We start from the raw sequence: 21094 nt of genomic DNA, 5'->3' as shown, positions 1-21094 counted from the left end.
GGAATGCCAGACAAGTTTTCACTTGGACAGTGTTAAGATATGTTAAAAAAAAAATTCATTCCCATTTTTTATTTGATGTTTCCAAATATAAAAAAAGTCAAGATTCTTACACCAATTATCTCAAATGAGACCATGCAAAGCAATTTAAAGTGTATACAACAATCATTCCCCCTTCAGTTTTGCTGCTTTATACAACTGTATGATCAACAGAAAATTGAATGGCATGTGCCTGGTTGGAAAATTTCACCGGTTTACAAACAAACAAACGAACAAACAAAAACCCAACAACACACATGCAAGATAGCTGCTACTTTGTGTCTGCGAATCAACTTACAAACTTTTTAAAATTTAGGAGCCACACGGAACTGAAAATTTTAGCTGCCCAATTTTATCCAACTACCCCACAGAAAGCACAAATGACAGTCCCAACACTGTAAACTTTTAAGAGTTGAGATAGTAGACAGTATTTGTTATTTATAGTAGATTCAACTGTTGAGTCTGCAAATGTAGGCTTTTTTCTCTTAACAGAAATAAATCTCCTTAGCGCCTTTCCTCTAATTTTGCTAGGCTGGGTTCCAAAAGAATAGTGAAGAACCCTTCATGTGAAATTTAAAGTGTGACGACTGAAATATTCTGGTGCATTATACAAATTTTTGCTAGTTGCATAGTAAAGACAGGTGGTTTGCTAAATGGCACTGAAGAAAACCTGACCCAGTGGCACTACTTAGTCCAAATGTTTCTGACCAAAGAAAATTATACAACAATATTTATAGGCTCACTTTTAAGAAATGGCTGACATTAATACTGTACATATTTTACATGTCAAATACATAGTCCAAGGGTTTATAAAATAAGTTCATGCATTATTACTTCTAATATCATATACAAGATACCCAGCCCTCCCTCCCACTCCCAGTACTTCTGACAACATTTCAGGTGTACACAGTCTTATATACAAAAACAATCCAGTTTCTCTGCTGTGTTAAGTATATAATTTAAAGAAACTTCAGAGATCACTGAGGAAAAAACCCTTAGTCCATTGAAGATTGATACAAAGTGTCAATCTGTGGGATTTAAAATGTTTCCTTTTAAAAAAACACCCAGAATACATAACCTCTGTACAAAGAAAAATATAAAAATTCTGGATGATCACGTTTGATCACACTACATAATTTAGAATGAAATAGCACTGGTTAAAAGTTTTTCTACTTCACTCATTCCTTTGACAGCATTAATTTGTGAACTAATATTTATATTTAGTTCAGCTGCATTTATGGCACAAGATCTCATTTTCAAAACAGTGGCACCAATTTTCCTTAAGTGTAACAGCATTTTAGCAGCAATTATATTTTTAAAGGTTAACAATTTATAGAACAAATGTATAACTATGCTTATTTTCTACTTTATATTCCACCAGTTACAATTATTTACAAGAAGCTAACGAATGTCTACATATGGAATCATCTTTCACTTGCCCCACCTCATTTCTGACTTGGTCAGGGAAGTATAGGTGTTTCAGACAAGGTATTTATGTGTTTTAGATGGGATTCTTGGATTTAAGTGAATATAAAGACAAGTGTAAGACAAAGTAATTCTTAATTCAGGTATGTTCCAGTGCCCCAATATTTAGTTATATGATAAATAGTACCTACTAACCAGCTGTAAAAGATGAGATGTTCTAAGGTGCCTTAACAATCTAGGTCTGTAACAGCTGAACAAGAGGCCATTTCACTCAATTGTGATGCAGTCAGCACTGACTGGCATTTAAGGTGGTAACCAGCAAGTTTAACTAAAGAGATGTCACTAAATTAAAAAACTGGAAATATGTTTTTAAAAGCAATTTACATTGAGGGAAATGTGGTTCTCATGTATTCTGTGTAAGGAGAGATTATGGATGAAGGGGATTGGCAATGGAGCATGCTAACTCAAATTCCATGAATACAGTTTTCGTGATGTTATGTACTACATGCATTTTGCTTACTGTACCTGCCCTAACAATCACCAGCTCTACAGAGTTAAACTTTGTGTTAAAGAACTATTGAGTTTTAAGGGAATTGGCCATATCAGGTAGTTAGGGACATAACAGCGGTTGTGAAAATTGAGACAAATGAGTTGACAAATTCCCGAAAATAGGGCCATATAGAAATAGTCCAAATCTGGAATCTATGAATCAAAATTGTGATCCTATGAAACAAGTTTTTGGGTTGATGGACTGCTTTAATATCAAGAATTACTGTCGTAAATTACCACAACAGATGGATTTGTTGAATATGTTAATACTGTGAATGAGAAAACAATTTAGGGGAAAAATATACCCACGAATAAGCTGATCTGACAAAAACCACAGACTGACATCAAATGGACAAAAAACTGAAAAAAAAAATGCTGTGAAAATGCCAACCAAAATAATAAGGTTGGTGGGCTGGGGGCACAGTTAAGGCATCTAAAAAAAATTCCACATGGCTTTGGCTTATTAAAATATTTTACACTATTTTTTTTTTTAAAGAAGATTTGAAAGCATCTGAAAAACATGCAGATTGTTTGAAAATCCTGCATGGCAAATTCAGACAGTTTGCAAGCGTCATTCAGATGTTTGCCAAGGATAATAAAGCCTCTGCCCACGAGACTGCACGTGGTGGAAGAGGTCCTTCCAATTCTCTCTATCTTACACTAGATGGCAGCCCAGAGGTCTGTGCAGCAGTTACAAACAGGGTGTTACTATCTGGAAGGGAAGGGACTGTGGAATTTCCATTGGTTGGAGAACAACCCAGCTTTAGTTTTTCCAGGTACTCGGCATGTACAGGCTTATGACACTGGAGAACTTTGATGGCATCTTCTACTTTGAACCACTCTCTCTTTCTTCCTAAAAAAACAGTATGAAATTGGTTACTAAAAATAAAAAATAATGAGGTCAATTTTAAAAAGCTATACACTATTAACAATGCCCCCTCAACTGTCTCCACAAATAATGACTATGTTTTTGGGAATGGCTTAGACAACAATATATTGGGGAACAATTTTAAGATAATTCAAATTTGGAGATGTATATTGATCTTCTCTAAAAAGTAACCCAAAATAATTTAAGATGAAAACTGAATACACATATGTAGTATTTGAATTAAGAGAATTCAGATAGCAAAAGGAAAGGGAATTTACCTATATTAACAGAATCTTCCCAGTCTTCTAATATTTCAGTGACAGTAAGAACATAAACATATGTTCTGTGCTTTCGGTCTTGGTTCTGCTTGAATATAAAAAGAAAAGCATTTTAATCTACAAGACCTAGCCATATACACATTTTCGTGTGAAAAATTCAGTGTGGCATACATTAGCATAGTCTATTTGCCAATATAGGCAAGTATACTCAGTCACATAACCCAGCCTAAAAGTGAGTTTATATGAGACAAAATATTTAAAATGGTGAAATTAGCTCCCAATACTAAACTTTTAGCACTTTGATTTCTGTCCATTAGACAATTTTCATGAAGAAAATCTTAAGATTGGAATGGAATCTATATTAAAAGAACTGCATTCCTGTCATCTTTATCCTAGGTCCTATTCCTGTGGGCTAATCCCAACAGTCTTTTGTGACTATGGAAACTGCTTCCTTTAGGACCTCTGTAGAAGAGCAAATAGCCCCAGTTCCTTTAGAACATGCCTCTTAGAGGGTCACAAGATGCATACAGAGCACAGCCCTATTAACCTAGACCAGGGCTTCTCAACCTTGACCATCTACTTCATCACCCAGGATGAAAATTTTTTTTAAGAGACACTGATTCAGTGAGTCTGAGAGGAGGCCTAAGTATTTAAAAGCTTCCAGGTGAACTATGCGCAGCAATGGTTGAGAATAATACCTAGGATAGTCCATTTCTGGAATGTTACATTGATATTTTAGTCCTATATGCCCAAACTCAATTTTTAACCATATTAAAACTGCTGCCTAGCCTTGCCTCTAGGTTCAAAATTAAACCCAAGTTGGCCTTAAGATGAAGGGGCTCATCTTCATCTTGACTAAAGTTAGCCTTGTTTGCTATAGTCTAAGACTTTAGATAATTGCCCTATTTTTTTTTTTTTTACCCTATTTTTTTTCTACCACAAATCACCTGAGCAATCCACTCATTCAGTGTCTTATGTCTTCGAGAATGAAAGAAAACTCGCAATATGTTTTCCAGTTTAACCAGGAGATGGTGCTATTTAACTGGCTAAAGCAAGTGCTGAATTCTGCAAAATTTTGAATAGTATCTTAAGAACTTTATTCTTAACAATTACTGTATTCTGGAAGTCATCAATTCTATCAAGTGCTGTACAATCAGAATTTTTTCTGAATCCCTGTAAAAGACTTAAAATCTGTAAGGACTGTATTTACATAGTCCTACCAGCAGGACTAAACTAACACTTAATCTTGGGGGAAAAAAAGGTCACAATGTGTCTGATATACTATGTATCTAGGTCTGAATTTTGGATGAAAATATATTTGAGAACAGCTTGGGTCTCATGACCTGACCTCATTTCTCCCCACCTTCCACAGAATACCTGTCACTTCCAAATTTCCTCTCCACAAATTCCATTCTGACTTCAGTCATAACAAATTATACAAGAAAATTCTACGCTTCTAGTATCTAGTCTGTGTATCTGAGTTCTGCATCCTCATGGTGTCCTTTCAGGATACCATGATACCTTTCAGGATACCTTTCAGGATACCATGTCATTATGTATATCACCCAATGTTACATGCTGAAGGCAAAGGGTACATTTCAAGACAGTATCCATGAGAAACGTAAGCCCTTAGGTGATACTGAGGATATCACCTCCTAAAAAGTCTATACCTAAACTGTATACAGTGAACCAAGAGGTAAGTCTGTCTATATCAGCCCCACTGTATTGTCATATAAAACAAATTACCACTGTAATAATGCTGTATAAAATTAATGGTATACGAAAGTTAAGCAGCTTTTACTTCCCTCCCTCCTAATCCTTATGACTTGCTTGCCTACTGATAGTTTTAGAGGAATGTCTAGTTCAGGCTGCTGCCAGAAGTAGGAAATGTCTGGTTCAGGCTGCTGGCCTGTTAGGAAGGAAGAAATCATTAATTCTATCATCAGCAAGATGAGGATTACTTTTGTAACTCACCTCAAATATGCCCAGGAGTCTGCCCAATTTTCCTTTGACTCCAGCCTATTAAAAAAAGATGAAATGTAAAATTTTTACCTCTACATAACAAAATTTATATGCAAGTTATTTTCTTTCTATGTGTTACACTTCCACTGCACAGTCCTGTTCCTTTTACCTAGTACTGTGACACTGGAACTTCAGTGTGTGCCCCATTCAAACCCATACTGCAAAATAACAAACTGGCACATGCTGTCTCCTAGAGGATGCTCATCCCTTAAGACCCGTCTCTAGGAAACCTTTCCAATTATGCACCAACACCCAATGAGAGCCTTACCATTCACTTCTCATTTATGCCCTAAATGCTGTTCAAGTTTTTATGGCACTTGATCTATGCTGTTTTGCCCCTGGGTAACAGCAAGTTCTATCTCTCATCAGGTGTGAGAAGACAGGCAGGCCAAGTGTGCTTCTGTGCACGTGTGTGCCCTTATTTTACTGAACTTTAAGAATAAGCCAGTAAAATAAAAGCAACTGGCTTTTTTATTCATTTGAAAAGGAATTGTAGCATATGAGGAATGTCTCTGTGCAATTTTGCTCAGTTAATACAAACCTTGCTCTGGGGCAAGGCCATAATGTTATATGTTGATCACCTATCAGACTTACTGTCTATTTTTACCAGGTAGAAAAAAAAATCTGCTTAGCAAAGCACTAGCTGTAGTCACATGCTTTAAAATGTTGAATTAGACAACCAAACAGCACCTGTGGGATCTGCCTGTCTTCTTGCCTTCTCCCCGGTGTACGCAGCAAAGTGCCTTGTTTGTGAATCTCACCCAGAACGTGCTACTCTTCATCTTACCTCTTCATAAACCTCCCTCACGGCAGCACCGCCAGGCTCCTCCTCGGGCTCCATTCCTCCTCCTGGGACAATCCATTGATCTGGGTACCGACTGCTGCTCACCAACAGCACCTGCAAGATCGACCATAATTGTAAACCCCAGCCCCAGAAGCACATTCACATTCATTTCCCCATGCTACAACAGCAGAATTGGGCAATTGCAACAGAAACGGTATGACCCACAAAGCCTAAAACACTGTTGGCCTTTACAGGAAACTCTGCAAATCTGGGTCAAGAACAGCATTAAGATTGAAATGTGCACACACTTAAAAACAAACAAACAAAAACAAACACTATATTATCACAGAGTAGTATCCTATTAGTTCACTTTTTAATGGTATCTGAAACAGGAAATATATATTCATCCTATAAGTGAAAATTTGTGTGCCAGGTTAGGTTAGAATTCACCGAAGTTGGGGGGGTGGAGAAAGGCTATGATAAATAACCAAATAATGTTCATGAAGGTAACATCTTGACCAACTTGAACAAAAATGTCTGCAAAATTACCTTAGTATATTGCCTTCAAGTAAACGCAAAGAATTCTCACCAGAAATCAATCAACTGAGGGCAAAGCTTGATCCCCAATGCAGGTTCTGGTTTTCTGACACTGTGCCAGCTGTCTGCCCAGCTTCCTCCCTACTGCCAGAGGAACGGATGGCCCTCAGGAGTTCACAGCCAGCCCAGAATTCACCTACTTGAGTAAGTTGCCAGAACTCAACCTTCCCCAAATGGAAAGTTCCAGGCTGACAGTAGTAGTTTAGCAAGTCCCACACCTTTCCCCCAAACCTCTAAAACAGGGTTGGAAGATGAGGGAACACCTGTCCAGGTGCACAATCCCCCTCAACTTGAAAAAAGCAGCACACCTTTGCCTATGGACACACCATCACCACAGAGCAGTGGATCAACTAATGCTCCAGTGATCTGAGCTCCGTTTCTCTCATTCTCGATCTGGATAGGACTCTACTGCTCCTACCAGCATCACTCCTCCAAGTATATAACTGGCAGAACAGTGGCAAGTCCAGAGAAAGCACTGTAAATTAACCCAACAGTTGACAAAGCCTTAGCTAAAGTACTAATGGCTGACACTGAGGGAACCACCAAGTCCAAATATAGCAATTTTGGTAAAGTAAAATGTAAGACAGCCTTAAATTTAAGCTTTCTTAAGTATTAGCAAATAGGGCTTATGTATCAAAATTAGAAACTAAAGAGCCAGAGTAAACAAATCTAGCAAGAACTAGAAAGCACAGGTTTCAACTTGAAGATGTTTATAACTCTACTGATCATAAACAAGATGTGTTTCATTTCTTGATGCACATGGTGATGGGTACCAGTGTCGTCCTCTGTAAAAAGAAGTAACTATCCTTTCAAGACTGTTGAGTGTTAGTATTAAATACCTTAGATCCTAGACTAAATACTCACTGTTGGCCATTACTAGCTCTTCTGCTTTCCCACCAACTGAGTTGAATTAGCCTATCAAGACAAGCTTGTTGGGATGTCCCTGGTTGCACAGTGGTTAAGAATCCACTTGCCAATGCAAGGGACACAGGTTTGATCCCAGTACAGGAAGATCCCACATACCGCGGAGCAACTAAGCCCGTGTGCCACAAATACTGAGCCTGCGCTCTAGAGGCCGCGAGCCATAACTACTGGGCCCGCAAGCCACAGCTACTGAAGCCCGTGCGCCTAGAGCCCGTGCTCTGCAACAAGAGAAGCCACTGCAATGAGAAGCCAGCACACAGCAACAAAGAGTAACTTCTGCTCTCCACAACTAGAGAAAGCCTGAGCACAACAAAGACCCAACCCAGCAAAAAATAAATAAATTAAAAAAAAAAAAGATAAGCTTGCTTCCCAAATTTTGCCAGTTGTACTTGTTTTTATAATTACTGACAGTTAATGATAAATGACAGCAAGAAGGAATTACCAAAAATGGGTCTGCAAAGATTCATTAAAAATGTGTTATTAAAAATTGCTATCAAGGACTTCCCTAGTGACGCAGTGGTTAAGAATCTGCCTGCCAATGCAGGGGACACGGGTTCGAGCCCTGGTTTGGGAAGGTCCTACATGCTGCGGAGCAACTAAGTCTGTGAGCAACAACTACTGAGCCCGTGTGCCACAACTACTGAAGCCCACGAGCCTCAACTTCTGAGCCCACGAGCCACAACCACTGAGCCCATGTGCTGCAACTACTGAAGCCTGCACACCTAGAGCCCATGCTCCGCAAGAGAAGCTACCACAACGAGAAGCCCGCACACAGCATGCAGAGTAGCCCTTGCTTGCTGAAACTAGAGAAAGCCCGCATGCAGCAACGAAGACCCAACACAGCCAAAAATAAATAATAAAAAAATAAATTTTAAAAAATTGCTATCAAATTAAGTATGGATGAGATACTAAAAAAAGACTACAAGAAGGAAATTTTAAAAATCCAGAAAGTTAAAATTCTACTCTGTACAAAGCGAACTGCAAATCAGATTTCACCTTTGTATTTTATTCAAAAACGAGACTTGCCAAGAATCTACGGTATTCAAAGACTCTGACCCTATTATCAAGACTGGCAAATGAATGTAAGTTTTTAAGTTAAAACAAAAATGTTTAAGGCACCAAAGTGTTATATCTTACCTCAAGGGAGAAGTAAATGGTAACCATCAGTCCTGACCACAGAGTTGGAAGCCTCTTTTCCTGGTTACTAGGTGTGAGTTAGGGATAATCTGGTTTCTATTATCCAAACAAAATTCTTACTACACAATGCTATGCTCTCTAAGCAACCTCCTTGATTACCTTCACAATGGAACAGGACAGTGCAGGTGGCTAGCCACCAGAAAAGTACATCTTCATTTAGTAAATAGGGAGTTTCAAAACCATCAATATTTATAATGTTTGAGTTCTGAAAAAATGAAATTCAGTGTCATATATCTAGGTCAATGACTATTATGTTCCTATTTGACCAAGACAGTCTTTAAGAACTAAATTACATAAGGTTAATAATGTTGAAAAACAATTAGTACAGTCTGTGCCTGTTTTTGAACTAACACTTAAGCTTCCGATTTAAAACCAAATCTTTATCTACAGGATATCACTATCATATGACTAAGCTTTTCTTCCAAATGATTTAGCTGAAATCAAGAACTTATGATGCTGCAAGAGTCTCTTGACATTCCAAAGTGATTAAATTTGATTAACCCATTAACTTCAAATGTATCTTTTAAAAAAATGGTCAATTTAAAATGAGTAATACCTAAGGTATACCAACTAAATGTTTAGATGATCAGCATCTAAACAACTAACTTAAGAGATCTGATAACGAGCCTTTGGTGATGGTACAGATTTGGAAACCAGTATGTTATTAAGTACTTGCCTACTCATCCTGAGTACTTTATTTGGAGTTCAAATGAGGTCAAGGCTACATGGGGGGTGGGGGGGGGAAGGAGGATGGTGATTAATAAAGAGCAAGAGGGCTTCCCTGGTGGCACAGCAGTTGAGAGTCCACCTGCCGATGCAAGGGACACGGGTTCGTGCCCTGGTCAGGGAAGATCCCACATGCCGCGGAGCGGCTGGGCCCGTGAGCCATGGCCGCTGAGCCTGCGCGTCCGGAGCCTGTGCTCCACAACGCGAGAGGCCACAACAGTGAGAGGCCCGCGTACAGAAAAAAAAAAAAAAAAAAAGAGCAAGAACTGAGGGATATATTCCATAGACAAGAATAAACAGAATTATGGCAGAGGTCTGCCAGGGTAGAAGAAACAAATCTGAACACCATAAGCAGAAACAAGGACAATTAAAACCCCTTCTACACATTGGAAGAATCAAAACCTATAGAACCATATCACAAAGCATTATTATGCAATATCTCCCTCTCACCCCCTGCAAAGCCATCTAAACATTCTATAACATCCCCAATGTAGTAGATCTATAATGTAGCTTTAGCAATGCTAACTAATGCTCTAAGAATGGTGTTACTAAAAACAAACAAAAACTTCTAGAGAAAAGGGTTCTCAGACTATCCACTTCCATCTATACTTTGTCTCAAAATAATGCTTATCACAATTTTAAATTCTATGGTTGCATTAACTTTTACAAACTTCTTTCTTCCCTCAGACTTCCAAAAAGGATCCATAATTTTACAGGCTCCAAAAATCCCAGGTTGCCTCTTAGACGTCTGTGATGCAAAATCTGAGAGAAAGTGGTGAAATTTGCTGGAGGTTAAAACAATCTACACTGTAAGGAAGTGAGAGAGAGTGAAGGGAGTGGGGATAAGGTGTAAAAGACAAAAGGGATGAGGGTACAGAGCAGTTGCTATGAAGTAAGTCTACTGATATTTGCCACTAAACATATATATGGATATGAATATATTTATACTTATATATTACCATTATTTATTAAGGAAATGACCAATGCTTTAAAAAAAAAAAAGAACGGTATTACTGAAGTAACAAAAGATAGGTTACAAAATGTATCCAGTAAGAGGATACATCAACAGCTGACAGATCCATACATGGTCATTCACAGGTTTTAAATTCCGTTTCAACTACTTTTCTAGGCATATAAGATTTTATGCACCCAACAAGTTGACAGTCTGTCACATTAGTGACAAGATGACAAAGATGAAAGTAGACATTTTAACCTTCCAGATAAGCCAAAGCTGAGACCAAAGGAAAGATTTATAAAAAGGAGGCTAGTCCACCCACCAAGTTGCAGTGCTGGACTTGAATCACACTCAAACCCCAAAGCCAATGGCATTAGAGTGGTGAAAAGTGAAGACACTTCTTCCCCTGATTCAACCTGACCACCTTCATATCAGCATTCCTCCTACTGCACTATCAGACCTTATCCCTCTTCATGTACTGGGCAATTTATCAGAATAAAACACTATTCACCTGGCATTGTTGAGAAGTCATTTCTCACATTTGTCTTTTTCTTAGATACCTAATGTTTTAAGATTTGGAACAGAAGTATTCTTCACTTTTAGTAGCAACAGTATAGTGATAGTGGTCCACTTGGAACCAGTCCTGAGTCTTGCTGGACAAAGCTTTGTCTGTGAATTGGAATAACCTATAATATAGATTCTATACCCTATATTGCCCAAGTCCTCCTCACTGGGGATGCGTAAAAGCGTGTAAACTAGAAAACGCTGTTCAATGTCTATATAATGCAGTCATGCCCTCAGAGGCTGGAGGTACATGGGATTGTTAGTTCCCTACACCAAGGGGCCCCAAATTGACCTTCGTGTTTCAGCTTTTACCCTTAGAACCGCTCTGGGTCATGGCCCCCTGCGGCGAACAACTAGTCACTACAAACTACCGCTTCTTTCCTAGAAAAAACAAAGCTATCCAGAGAACCCCTCAAGTGATGCCTAAATCTAAGAATGAAGAATTTTATTTTGTGAATTGTAGCTATTTAGAAGCTGTTTTGGGGTTGTTGTTCTTTCTTCCCACATTATCATGAATAAGGATAGCATGAATGGTTAAAACGAGCTCTACCGTACTTAACTGTTTCATAGGCATTTAGCCAAAATTAGGCCCGCAGCATATTAGGAACACCTACTACACACATACACATTTTAAAAGATAGTAAGTTACAAAAATAGTTATTATATCCACTAACCACTACCAACTGCTATTACTAAGCAAACTAGTACTACTTTTTTGGGCTATAGAGGCAGAGTGCTATAAGAAGATCAGAAATAACAGTGCATTGTGTTGAAAATGTGTTTAACCCAAATTAGATTATATGGATTGGTAGATAATGGTAAGTTGGGTTGACCATGACTTTTTCTCCTAGCATGTTAATGTTCTGAAGTGCTGAGGTAAACTTTTACAAAAGCAGAGAATGCCTTGGCGCTAAACCAAAATCACAAGAATAAAACCAGAGGTGAATCGTACAGAAGTGCCTTCCCTTGAAGGAAGTGGCTGGCTGAGTAGGCGAAGTAGCCCTTCTCTAGGTCTGGGAGAGCTGCTGGCACGGATGAAGAGGGCTGGTGACATTTTCCTGGATTTAGAAAAGGCTACCTTTGGATAGTGAATTCTGATGAAAGTGGTTTCCATTTGAAGCATCTTCAAGGACTTAAATCTCTGAGGAAGTAAGAGTCCCAGAATATATGTCTGAAAAGGATTGTTGATCCTAGGGGTTAAAATACTAGTAGGGAGAAGTATTAATATTAGTTTTTGTTTATGAGAGCTCTGGTTTTAGAGTTCCGTAGGCTTTGAGACTCTACTCTTCCCAGCAAGTCTTAGTTTTAGTGCATGATTTTGTAGAATGCAGACATTTTGGAAACATACATTCTGCATTGAGATTCTACTATCTGTAGAATGCAGCCCCTGGCTCAGGGAGCTTAAAAATTAATTGGGGGCTTCCATGGTGGCGCAGTGGTTGAGAGTCCGCCTGCCGATGCAGGGGACACGGGTTCGTGCCCTGGTCCGGGAAGATCCCACATGCTGCGGAGCGGCTGGGCCCGTGAGCCATGGCCACTGAGCCTGCGCGTCCGGAGCCTGTGCTCCACAACGGGAGAGGCCACAACAGTGAGAGGCCCGCGTACCACAAAAAAAAAAAAAAAAAAAAAAAAAGTTAATTGGAACAAAAAGTCCAAATGGAAGTTCTTAAGACTCTTTGTCTATGTTTCCCACTTGCAACTGTGCCTGGATTCCATCCAGGATCAAGTCATTTCTATTTCTCTCTTTAGAATTCTAGCCTATTTTGCTGCCAGATCATTCTCAAACTTGAATACATCTAAAATCAAAATATTCCTTGTCCAAAAGTAAGAGTTCCTTTCTTGCCTAGCAACTCCTTAACCTTACATTTAAGGTGCTCATTGTTTTTCAGCCATTATTTGTTCTATGCTATCCTAAGCTGCAGCTTAACTAGACCACAGCCCCAAGTCTTACTGTTTGTGAGGCTTGGTTCTTCCTTTCCCACTCACTGAAATCCAACTCCAAATGACTTACGTTGAATCTTAACCCTGGAGTACCTGATGGTACTTTTAACCTTATTTTATTTCCTTTTTATCAGTTATTTGTCTAACCTCCTGCTGTACAGCATGTTCCTTACCAGGTGACACTTTTCATCTTTGCATCCCTGTTCCAACTATCATATCTGCAAATATGTTCAATGGAATCCATTTCGGGTTACCTTTTGTGAATGTATTGTCCACTTTCACTGCACAAGCAGAGTATCCCAGCTACTCTATGGAACACTTACTTGTTGCCTTGACTGGAAGCCCAACTGTCAAAAGTAAGGGTGGTTCCCCACAGAAATAACTAGCTGGAGAGAGGATCAAGTGAATATGAGATTTAGAAATAAAGGAGCTCAAAATGATCTGCCAGCTTCTGTGACCTCGAGACAAGTTACTTCTGCTGCCTAATTTCTTCCTATACAAATGCTAATGCTTATTATTTAGCTCACAGGGCAGAAAGAGATACAATGGGAAAGTACATAAAACCACACCCAAAAGAATAAAGACTCCTGCTGTTAGAACATCTTTCCTTCCTACAATAACCTATTCTAAAGTAAGGTCTACTGAGACCCCCTTCAGTACAGACAGCCAGACTAGAATACTGCATAGCTTTTGAGGGTCCAACGGCAATTACTATTTTATTTCAACTTACATTCTATAAACACAACTACAGAAATGAACATCTTGAAGATCTAAACCAGACATTAAAGAGCATATTCTCTAACAAACCGATTCACTTGGTCTCACAACCTCCAGGTTGTCAAAGTTTTATGCAATGAACTTATCTACTAAATTCTCCAAATCTTGCTCTTTACTTCATTTTATAATGGCACTGGTCTCTTGAGTCGACCAGAGGCTAGGAATTTAGCATTTATTACAGTAGAAACAATTTCAAAGCACAAAAACAACTCATTTATTTGCTAAGGTTAACTTCTGAAGCTCTCCTCAGACTTTGCTTTACCATTCACACAATACAGATCATTTCAATTTCCTCCCATTTCCCATATCTTCCCCTGGGAACTTTTGTTTTTACAAAGCCTGAATTCCAAGTTCACGTTATGGCAAGACTTCAAAGTCACTACTTTCGCAAAGTCTTCCAAGCTCAGCCTCACAAAATCTCACTCATTCAAGCAAATCTCCGTGTGCCCAGTCGCTAGGGACTGAGCCCTGTGTTAAGAGCCCAGCATCAGGAGTAAGGACCCGATGCTGAATTCTGACTCTACCACTTCCTAATTACGTCATTTTGGGCAAAGTACTTATGCTCTGCAACTGTCTCCTCACCTATAAACCTGCACTAAGAGGATTAAATGTAACAAACTTAAAGGTCTTCAGGCAGTGCCCAGCACCTAGTAAGCACCCAACTAAGAAAATAATTACACAATAGGGAGCCAATCAGGTAAGATTCTTGACCTATCTTGATCACTTCTGGCTACTGTATTATTTTATATTCAAAGTTTGCTTTGTCCTAACATGGTCCTTCCCTCAAGGACCTTCTAATCTTTTTAACAGAATGCACTTAAAGCTTGTTGACTTTGTAAATGCTAAAAACCTTTCCCTCTCTACTTTCTGGCTCTCCTAAATAGGCCCAGTTCAAAGACACCAATTTCCCTTGAAAACTCTTCTGGAATTTAAGTTTAACCACTTAGAGACCCCCAACTGAGCACCGGATCAGCACTAAAGGGCTTGGTTTCTTTTCAAAAAATAAAGGCAAGACAAGAGTTTGAAGAGCACCATTCTGAGGCACTTTGATCTTTGTTAGCATAGTAAGAACAACTAAGCCACTGAGAGTACGCTATGTCATACTCACCCTAACTACAGGGACTGGCAATAAGGAAGCCATTAAATTCCCGTCTCCAGCTTTAGCCTGTAATTTTATTGGACATAATTGGTTATGGAAGTAGAACTCAGAATGTTAATGCTTTCCCTGTCTAACCATTTTAGAAGTGGCAATGCTGAAAGATTTTCATCGGCTACCAATCGACTATTATTGCTCTATGGAAATTTAAAGCAGTGAACCATTTTTAAATTAAATAAATGTAACAAATAAATAAAAACTGTTCTCCAGGAAAACCTCAACGGCCTCACTATCAACCCAATGCTGATGGGTGAATTACAGAAGACTGACTGCTGCTTCCTTTTAGAAAAAGACTGCTTCTCTCCAGACGTCAAGCCAAACATAGCAAAGCAGCTCTGATAAATATGCAGAGAGCTAGAGATTACTGTCTGAAAATGGCAACTTTGCCCAACTCTAGTCCATCTTCTCTCCCTTCTGGTGTGACTCCACATTTTTCACTACCCATCATTCTATAGCCAGAAAACTTTCCAAGAGTAGGCCTTGTTTAAAAAAAAAAAATCAAGTATAAATATGCCAAGTGCTTGGAAGTTAAAGGATCCACTTGAAAGTGGAAATGACAAAACTAGATCGAATGAGTTTTTATTTTAAAGCACGGGGACTGGATATTCCATAATCATGCCTACATTTATCTGAAACCGCAAACTGCTGTAACGGGAGGAAAATGTAACAGAGGCAGAAGGGCTTGGGCTGCAACACTCACGCCATTGCTACCCTCTCTGTTACAACTCAAGGTTTTATCTCGCTCCACGCTCAGTTCGCAGGTTAAAGTGGTAACTCCCCCTAGGCGGGACCTAGACGGCCCGGGACCTTTTCGGGTGCCAGGAGGCGTCTCGGCCTCCTGTCCTAACCACGACCCAGTGGGAGAGCATAGGGCTGGGCGAGCCCCTTTGTTTCCACAATCAACCCAGAGAAAGGAAGGAAGGAGGGAGGGAGGGCGGGAGAGAAGGAGGGAGTGGGCTAATCCCTTCCAGCCCTGGGGCCAGACGGAGGGTCGGCTGGGAAGGGGATGCAGAAAGGGAAGGGCAAGGGCAAGGACCCTCCTACTCCGGCCAGCCCGAACACCCACCCCAACCCCGGCCCGGCGCCCCCGAGGAGGGCACCGAGCGCGCCGACCGCCCTCACCTCGTCCTCCTGCTCGCTCCGGAAGCACAGGCACGCAGCCCGCTTCTTGAAGCCCTCGCGGTCATAGGTCCGCGTCTGGTTGGGCTTGAACTTCATCATAGAGGCGGGCTCTTGCTGCCGCTGCTGCTCCGGCCGCCGCCGCGGGGGCCTGGCCGCCGCCACCCGGCCGGGGAGTGGGGGCGAGGGCGAGTCGGGGAGCAAGAAGGCGAGGCGGCGGCGCGGCGAAGGGCAGCGAGGCCGGGTCAGTCCCGGAGCTGGCGGCCGTTCCGACGCGGTGCAGGGCGCGAGCGCCGGTCACTGGAGCCCGGGTGCCGGGGAGGAAGCGCCGCCTCTTCCCGGGCGTCCGCCGCTCTCCATGGAGCCCGCCGCCCGCTCGCCTCCGCTCTCTCCTGCTGCTGCAGCCGCCGCCACCGCCGCAGCCGCCGCCGGAGAAAGAGCGAGGCTCGAGGATCGCGCCACGAGGAGACAGCGACAAGAACTGGCGCCGACTGGGCAGCAGCGCCGCGGCAGCTTCGCACCGCCCCCTCCGCCGTATTTAAGGGGACCGCGCACGCCCCGCCCCCAGGCGCGCCGCCAGGCGCGCCGCCCTGCGCGCGCCTCCGCGCCTGCGTGCCGAGACCGATGAGGTGGGGGAGGGGCGGCGGGGACGGGGCTTCGGCCTTCAGGCTGCTCGATTTCGGCGGGGTCGTAGGGCTAGAGCTCCAACTCGGCGTGGGAGGACCGGGATCCAAAATGCCAGCGAAGGGACGGAAGCAAAGACCCTTACCTCCCTGTTTATAAATCCCGTTATTTTCCCCGTGAGGGTCTTAAATAGCCTCTCCGTGAGAGGGGGTCTAACCACATACCTCCTCAGAAAAGTCGCTCCCTGGTCAGAAAATGCCTGGCGGCGTCGCCGCGATGGCAGTCTCCGCAGTGACTGTGTACACGTCCAGAGAGCGCCCGTCAAGTGCGGGGACAGAAGACAGTGGAGACCTGGAGAGGTGAAGACGTTGATTAAGAGGTTTTACTGTTTTTGTTTTGCAGGGGAAGGGAGAAGGCAGATTTCCTTTTTGTTTTTCAGTCTTTAGTTGGGGGTAGCGTCGCTTATATTCCCTCAAGAGTCAACTCAAGCTTAAACGTTTGTTTGAAGCCCTGGATAACGTCTCTCACTTTGTCCCACCCTCCAGAATGCATTCATTAATGCCGGCAATGGCTAATATCTCCTAAGTGTATCTCGTGCTGAGTTAACAGGCACAGCCAGGTGCTGGGGGCACAACGCTAAATAGAGTGGAATGTCTGCTCTCTAGGGGCGTACAGTCTCTCGGGGACTTGGGACAAACAACTCTTACGTTTTCAGGCAAGCGCCAAGATGGGAGCCAGGAGGCCTGTCTTAGTGTTAAGGAAGGTGGTAAGGAAGCTCAGGGGAGCCCCTCACCCCCTCCATCCTGTCCTGCCCACAGAGCCCGGGCCGCTTGGGTCCAGCCCCACTTGACAGTTCAGTCTTCATTCCTGGAGGGCCTACTGAGTGCCAGGCGCTGGCATCTAAAACCAGCCCCTGCCGTGCCAGGAACGTAGGCACCTGAGAGCAGACAGTCAATCACACAAGTACATGTAAAACTACAAATGTGACAAGGTCTCAGGTGGTAGAGGGTTTAATGGAGAGATTTGACCAGTTCTGCAAGTCAGAGAAGGCAGCAGGGCAGGAGCTGAGGTTGAAGGAGGAGCTAAGTAGACTGGGAGCCTGGTGCAGTTTTAAGGCTGGGAGAACTGGGACTTACGCAAAGTCCAGAGGGGGAGGGAGTGAGGAGAGTTTGTAGAAATGAAAGAAAAAGGCCAGTGTGCCTGCACCACGGGTGTGGGGAGGTGGGTTCCATCTCTGGCCCAGGGAACTGTGGGGGCTGACTGTTCAGAGCCTGGGGGCCCTTGGAGAGCTCAAAGTGGGCATTGGTCTTCTTTTTCTAGGCTCTGACCTCCTTTAGGTTAAGAACTGTTGTGTCTAACTCATCTTCTTGCATCAGGTGCAAGTTTGTACAATGACTTAATGTTGAATAAGTGATTTAAAAAATGAGATTTTTACCAAGGTACAATTGGAAACCTTATCAAGTCTGTGCAGAGACATTTTCTAAGCCTTAGCTTTCTTAAAGAAACCACTTGAAGTTTATTTCCAGAGTTGCAAACAGGGATAGAGCACAGCTAGCTAGGGACCCCAGTACAGCTAATATGCAAATACTATTTTTAGATAATTGGCTCAAATTGATAAAGTGATAGTCTCACTGTAGTCTTTTTAAGTGACAAGGAAGATTACGTTTCTCTTTGCTTAAAACTCGTCAAAGTTCTGGCTCCTAGTTGGCGTTCACTAAATGCTGATTGACTGAATGTTGGTTCACTCAAGTCCTTCCCATTTTAGTAATTACATGAGCCGAAGCACGAATTCAGAATTAACTGGGGAGGACTGAGGAGATGCCTGGAACCAACTCACCAAAGGCAGGAAAGGCAGCAGCACAAAACTAGTGAGCAGGAGAACAGGGCCACTTGCTTCCAGCTCCAGACCATAGGGCTTGGTTGAAAAGATCTTGAGTTCAGGTCTCACATATACTCAATTACTATATGTAGCTTTTCTCACCTCTGAAGTGGGTATAATATGATTTATACCACCTTGTACAAAGCTTAACTATGATATCACAGTGGCTCTGAAAATCCTTTAAAACTAGAAAGCATTTAAAGAAACATAAGATTGTTATTAACGAGGAAATTTTCATTGCAGATCTCTTTCTCCCTCCTTTTCTCAAGGAGTAGAGGAGTAATGGAGAGGGCCAGGTGCTTGGGGAGGGCTGCGGATTCTCACACTGTGAGGGAAGGTCTATTTAAAAGGAATTATGCAACAAATCATTTAAAATGAAGAATGTTTTGATACTATGAATAACTACCCCCTCCCCTTTTTGTTAAGTGATTAACTTACTATATTATTGCAATTATTTGAGGGGACCTAACAGAAAAGGAAACTTGTGTGACTGAAATGAGAGAATAGTGAAAGGCTGAATTTACAAATGTTAGGTCTTCATTTTCCTGTGTCAGTTCCTCATTATTAGGGTGCACACCCCAGCCTGAAGCTCCCTGCTTAGTGTTGTCTAATGTGTATTATGCATGATCTGAAATGCACTGTTCAAAGCTTAGATCATATCTAGTCAGATCACAGTGGAGATGGAAGCAAGGTTGTTTTTCCTCCTCAGGGCCAGTAAGGACTGGGTTGCACCGGCAGGTTCCCTTGGGGATCAGAGTCCAATTTCAGGTTAATTTCTGTTTAGTTCACTTACCACAGTATTGTCTTACCTAGAACTTACTATACACAGAGCCATTTCTTGTACTATTTTCAAATGTTTAGAACACCAGAGAGGGAAACGGTTTAACACTGCCTGTGTAGGATAATTCTTTTATCTGGGTTCTTTTAACAATGTATTGTTAATAGTAGTCGAGTGTCTTCGGGCGGTGTGACAGGGATGTGTGCAGCGAGCTTGCTGCCTTCTCTGGTAACTGACTCACACTGTTACCATGAAGTAAGCTCCTCTCCTGATAAAACCAGTTGTGACAAAAGATCCCTTCCTGTGTCTTTCTCATCATAATAATAACCAGCCTTTACAGAGTGTTAGCCAGTGCTGGGTGCTTCTCATGATCTCATGGGTGATCCCAGCAGCAGCTCTATGAAGCAGCTTCTATTTATTGTCCTCATTTTACAGGCAAAGAAACAGAGGACAGCATTCTCTCTTTGCAGCCCACATTCTTAACTCCTGCACTGTATTACTGTGTGCTTATCCTGCTTCTTCTATTACGTGGTAATTACTATTTTGTGTGTGTTGTATTCTGGGGTTTCTTTCCATTTTAAAATGAAAAAGGGGCTTTGTTTAAGGTAGAATCTGTAAGAGACAGTCTTAACAATGAGACATGAAAGTGGAACTCTTGATTAATTTTATATCACCTCAAGTGATTTTTTTTTCTTTTACCAAAGGCACAGACTAGAATGGAGTGAGCAAAGTTTGAAAATTCAAAAACTTTAAATTAGATTCAAGCTTTAGGATTAAAAATCCTAAGAAGGGTTCATCAATCCAACCAGCGTTGGGAAACTTTAAAAGCAGACTATTTGGTTTGGCCATTTATAATCTTCTCTTTCACTGAAATAGAGAAATGGTTTCCAGATTTACAATCCATTTTCTATTTCCTCAATTTCTGTTTACTGTAGGGCACTTTGTTTCACTAGCATCATGTTTGTATTCAGTTCTCTGTGGCTAATAAAAATGTTTACCGGGAAGCACACTTCCTCCTTTCGTTCTTTATCATTCAGAGAAAGGTATATGCCAAGTGCTTATCTCCTCAGTAAAGGCAATGACTTGACATTTTCACCGACTCCTCCAGGACAGCATTTTGAACTTCTGCTTCATTCGAAGAAGGTTGTTTTTTGCTACATAAACAAAAACAAATTCTGCATTTTTATTTGGGGATAAAGGCTAAAAAAAGAATGTTTGCTCATAAGAGAATGCATGTTAATCAGTTGCAATGTATAGACCTTGTTTTGCTCTAGATTCAAACAAACAACAAAAGACATTTGGAAGACAATTAGGGAATATGAACATCGAATATTTTATATTAAGCAACTATTGTTACTTTTGGGGGCTGTGATCATGTTTAAAAAGGAGAGTCTTTACCTCTTCAATCAACAGTGACAGTAGAACAAACAACGCAGAAAACATCATGGAGGAATGGAAACAACAACAATATATAAATGATAACAGTGATAGCTAGCATCTATCGAGTGCTTCCTGGGTAATAGTCTGCTCTACATACTTTTCACGTACTCATTTATTCTCCATCATCATTCCCATCTTACAGATGAGAATATTGAAGCACAGATGAGTTAAGTAATTTATCCAGTTCACAAAATTAGAAGGTGGCAGTGGAGATAAGAGTTGAACTCAGGATTCCAGAACTATAATTATCATCATAGTGACAAACATTGATGGCAGAGCTAATAACCAGAAGACACAACAGCAATCTCTGATGGACACCTAACCTTCAGCTAGAGACCATGTTTTGTTTAGGTAAAGATAACTGGGAGCTCAAAAGTTTGCAGGCCTGGGACAAGTCCTAGGCAACCTGGAAGTTTCTTATACGCCTGAAGATTGAACTAAGTCTTTGAATGCAC

General features: G+C 41.4%; 1 protein-coding gene across 2 annotated transcripts; it reads right to left on the bottom strand.

The window, feature by feature from the left end:
• Positions 1-54: 54 nt before the first annotated feature.
• On the bottom strand, positions 55-16159 carry NUDT4 (nudix hydrolase 4). 2 transcript variants are annotated; one of them, XM_082665051.1, is made up of 5 exons: positions 15922-16159; positions 5966-6076; positions 5131-5175; positions 3157-3244; positions 55-2863 (listed from the first exon to the last, which is right to left on the bottom strand). In XM_082665051.1, the coding sequence occupies exons 1-5, from the start codon at positions 16018-16020 to the stop codon at positions 2661-2663; spliced, it is 546 nt and encodes a 181-aa protein (XP_082521177.1). In that variant the 5' UTR covers positions 16021-16159; the 3' UTR covers positions 55-2660. The 2 variants fall into 2 exon arrangements, with proteins under 2 accessions (XP_082521177.1, XP_082521178.1); XM_082665052.1 differs by having other exon boundaries at positions 3157-3241.
• Positions 16160-21094: the final 4935 nt, after the last annotated feature.

The sequence above is a fragment of the Grampus griseus genome (genome assembly GCF_964374135.1).
Source record: "Grampus griseus genome assembly, chromosome: 11".
Lineage (NCBI taxonomy): Eukaryota > Metazoa > Chordata > Mammalia > Artiodactyla > Delphinidae > Grampus > Grampus griseus.
Note: the sequence above shows the minus strand (reverse complement) of the source record. Positions and strands in the feature narration are given on the sequence as shown.

Excerpts from the sequence above, each read along its gene's own strand:
- NUDT4 (XM_082665051.1), bottom strand. The coding sequence starts at position 16,020 with ATGATGAAGTTCAAGCCCAACCAGACGCGGACCTATGACCGCGAGGGC. Across the intron at positions 6,077-15,921 it reads GGAGCGAGCAGGAGGACGAG|GTGCTGTTGGTGAGCAGCAG; the intron begins GTGAGGGCGGTC and ends TCGATCTTGCAG. Across the intron at positions 3,245-5,130 it reads GACTCCTGGGCATATTTGAG|CAGAACCAAGACCGAAAGCA; the intron begins GTGAGTTACAAA and ends TTTATATTCAAG.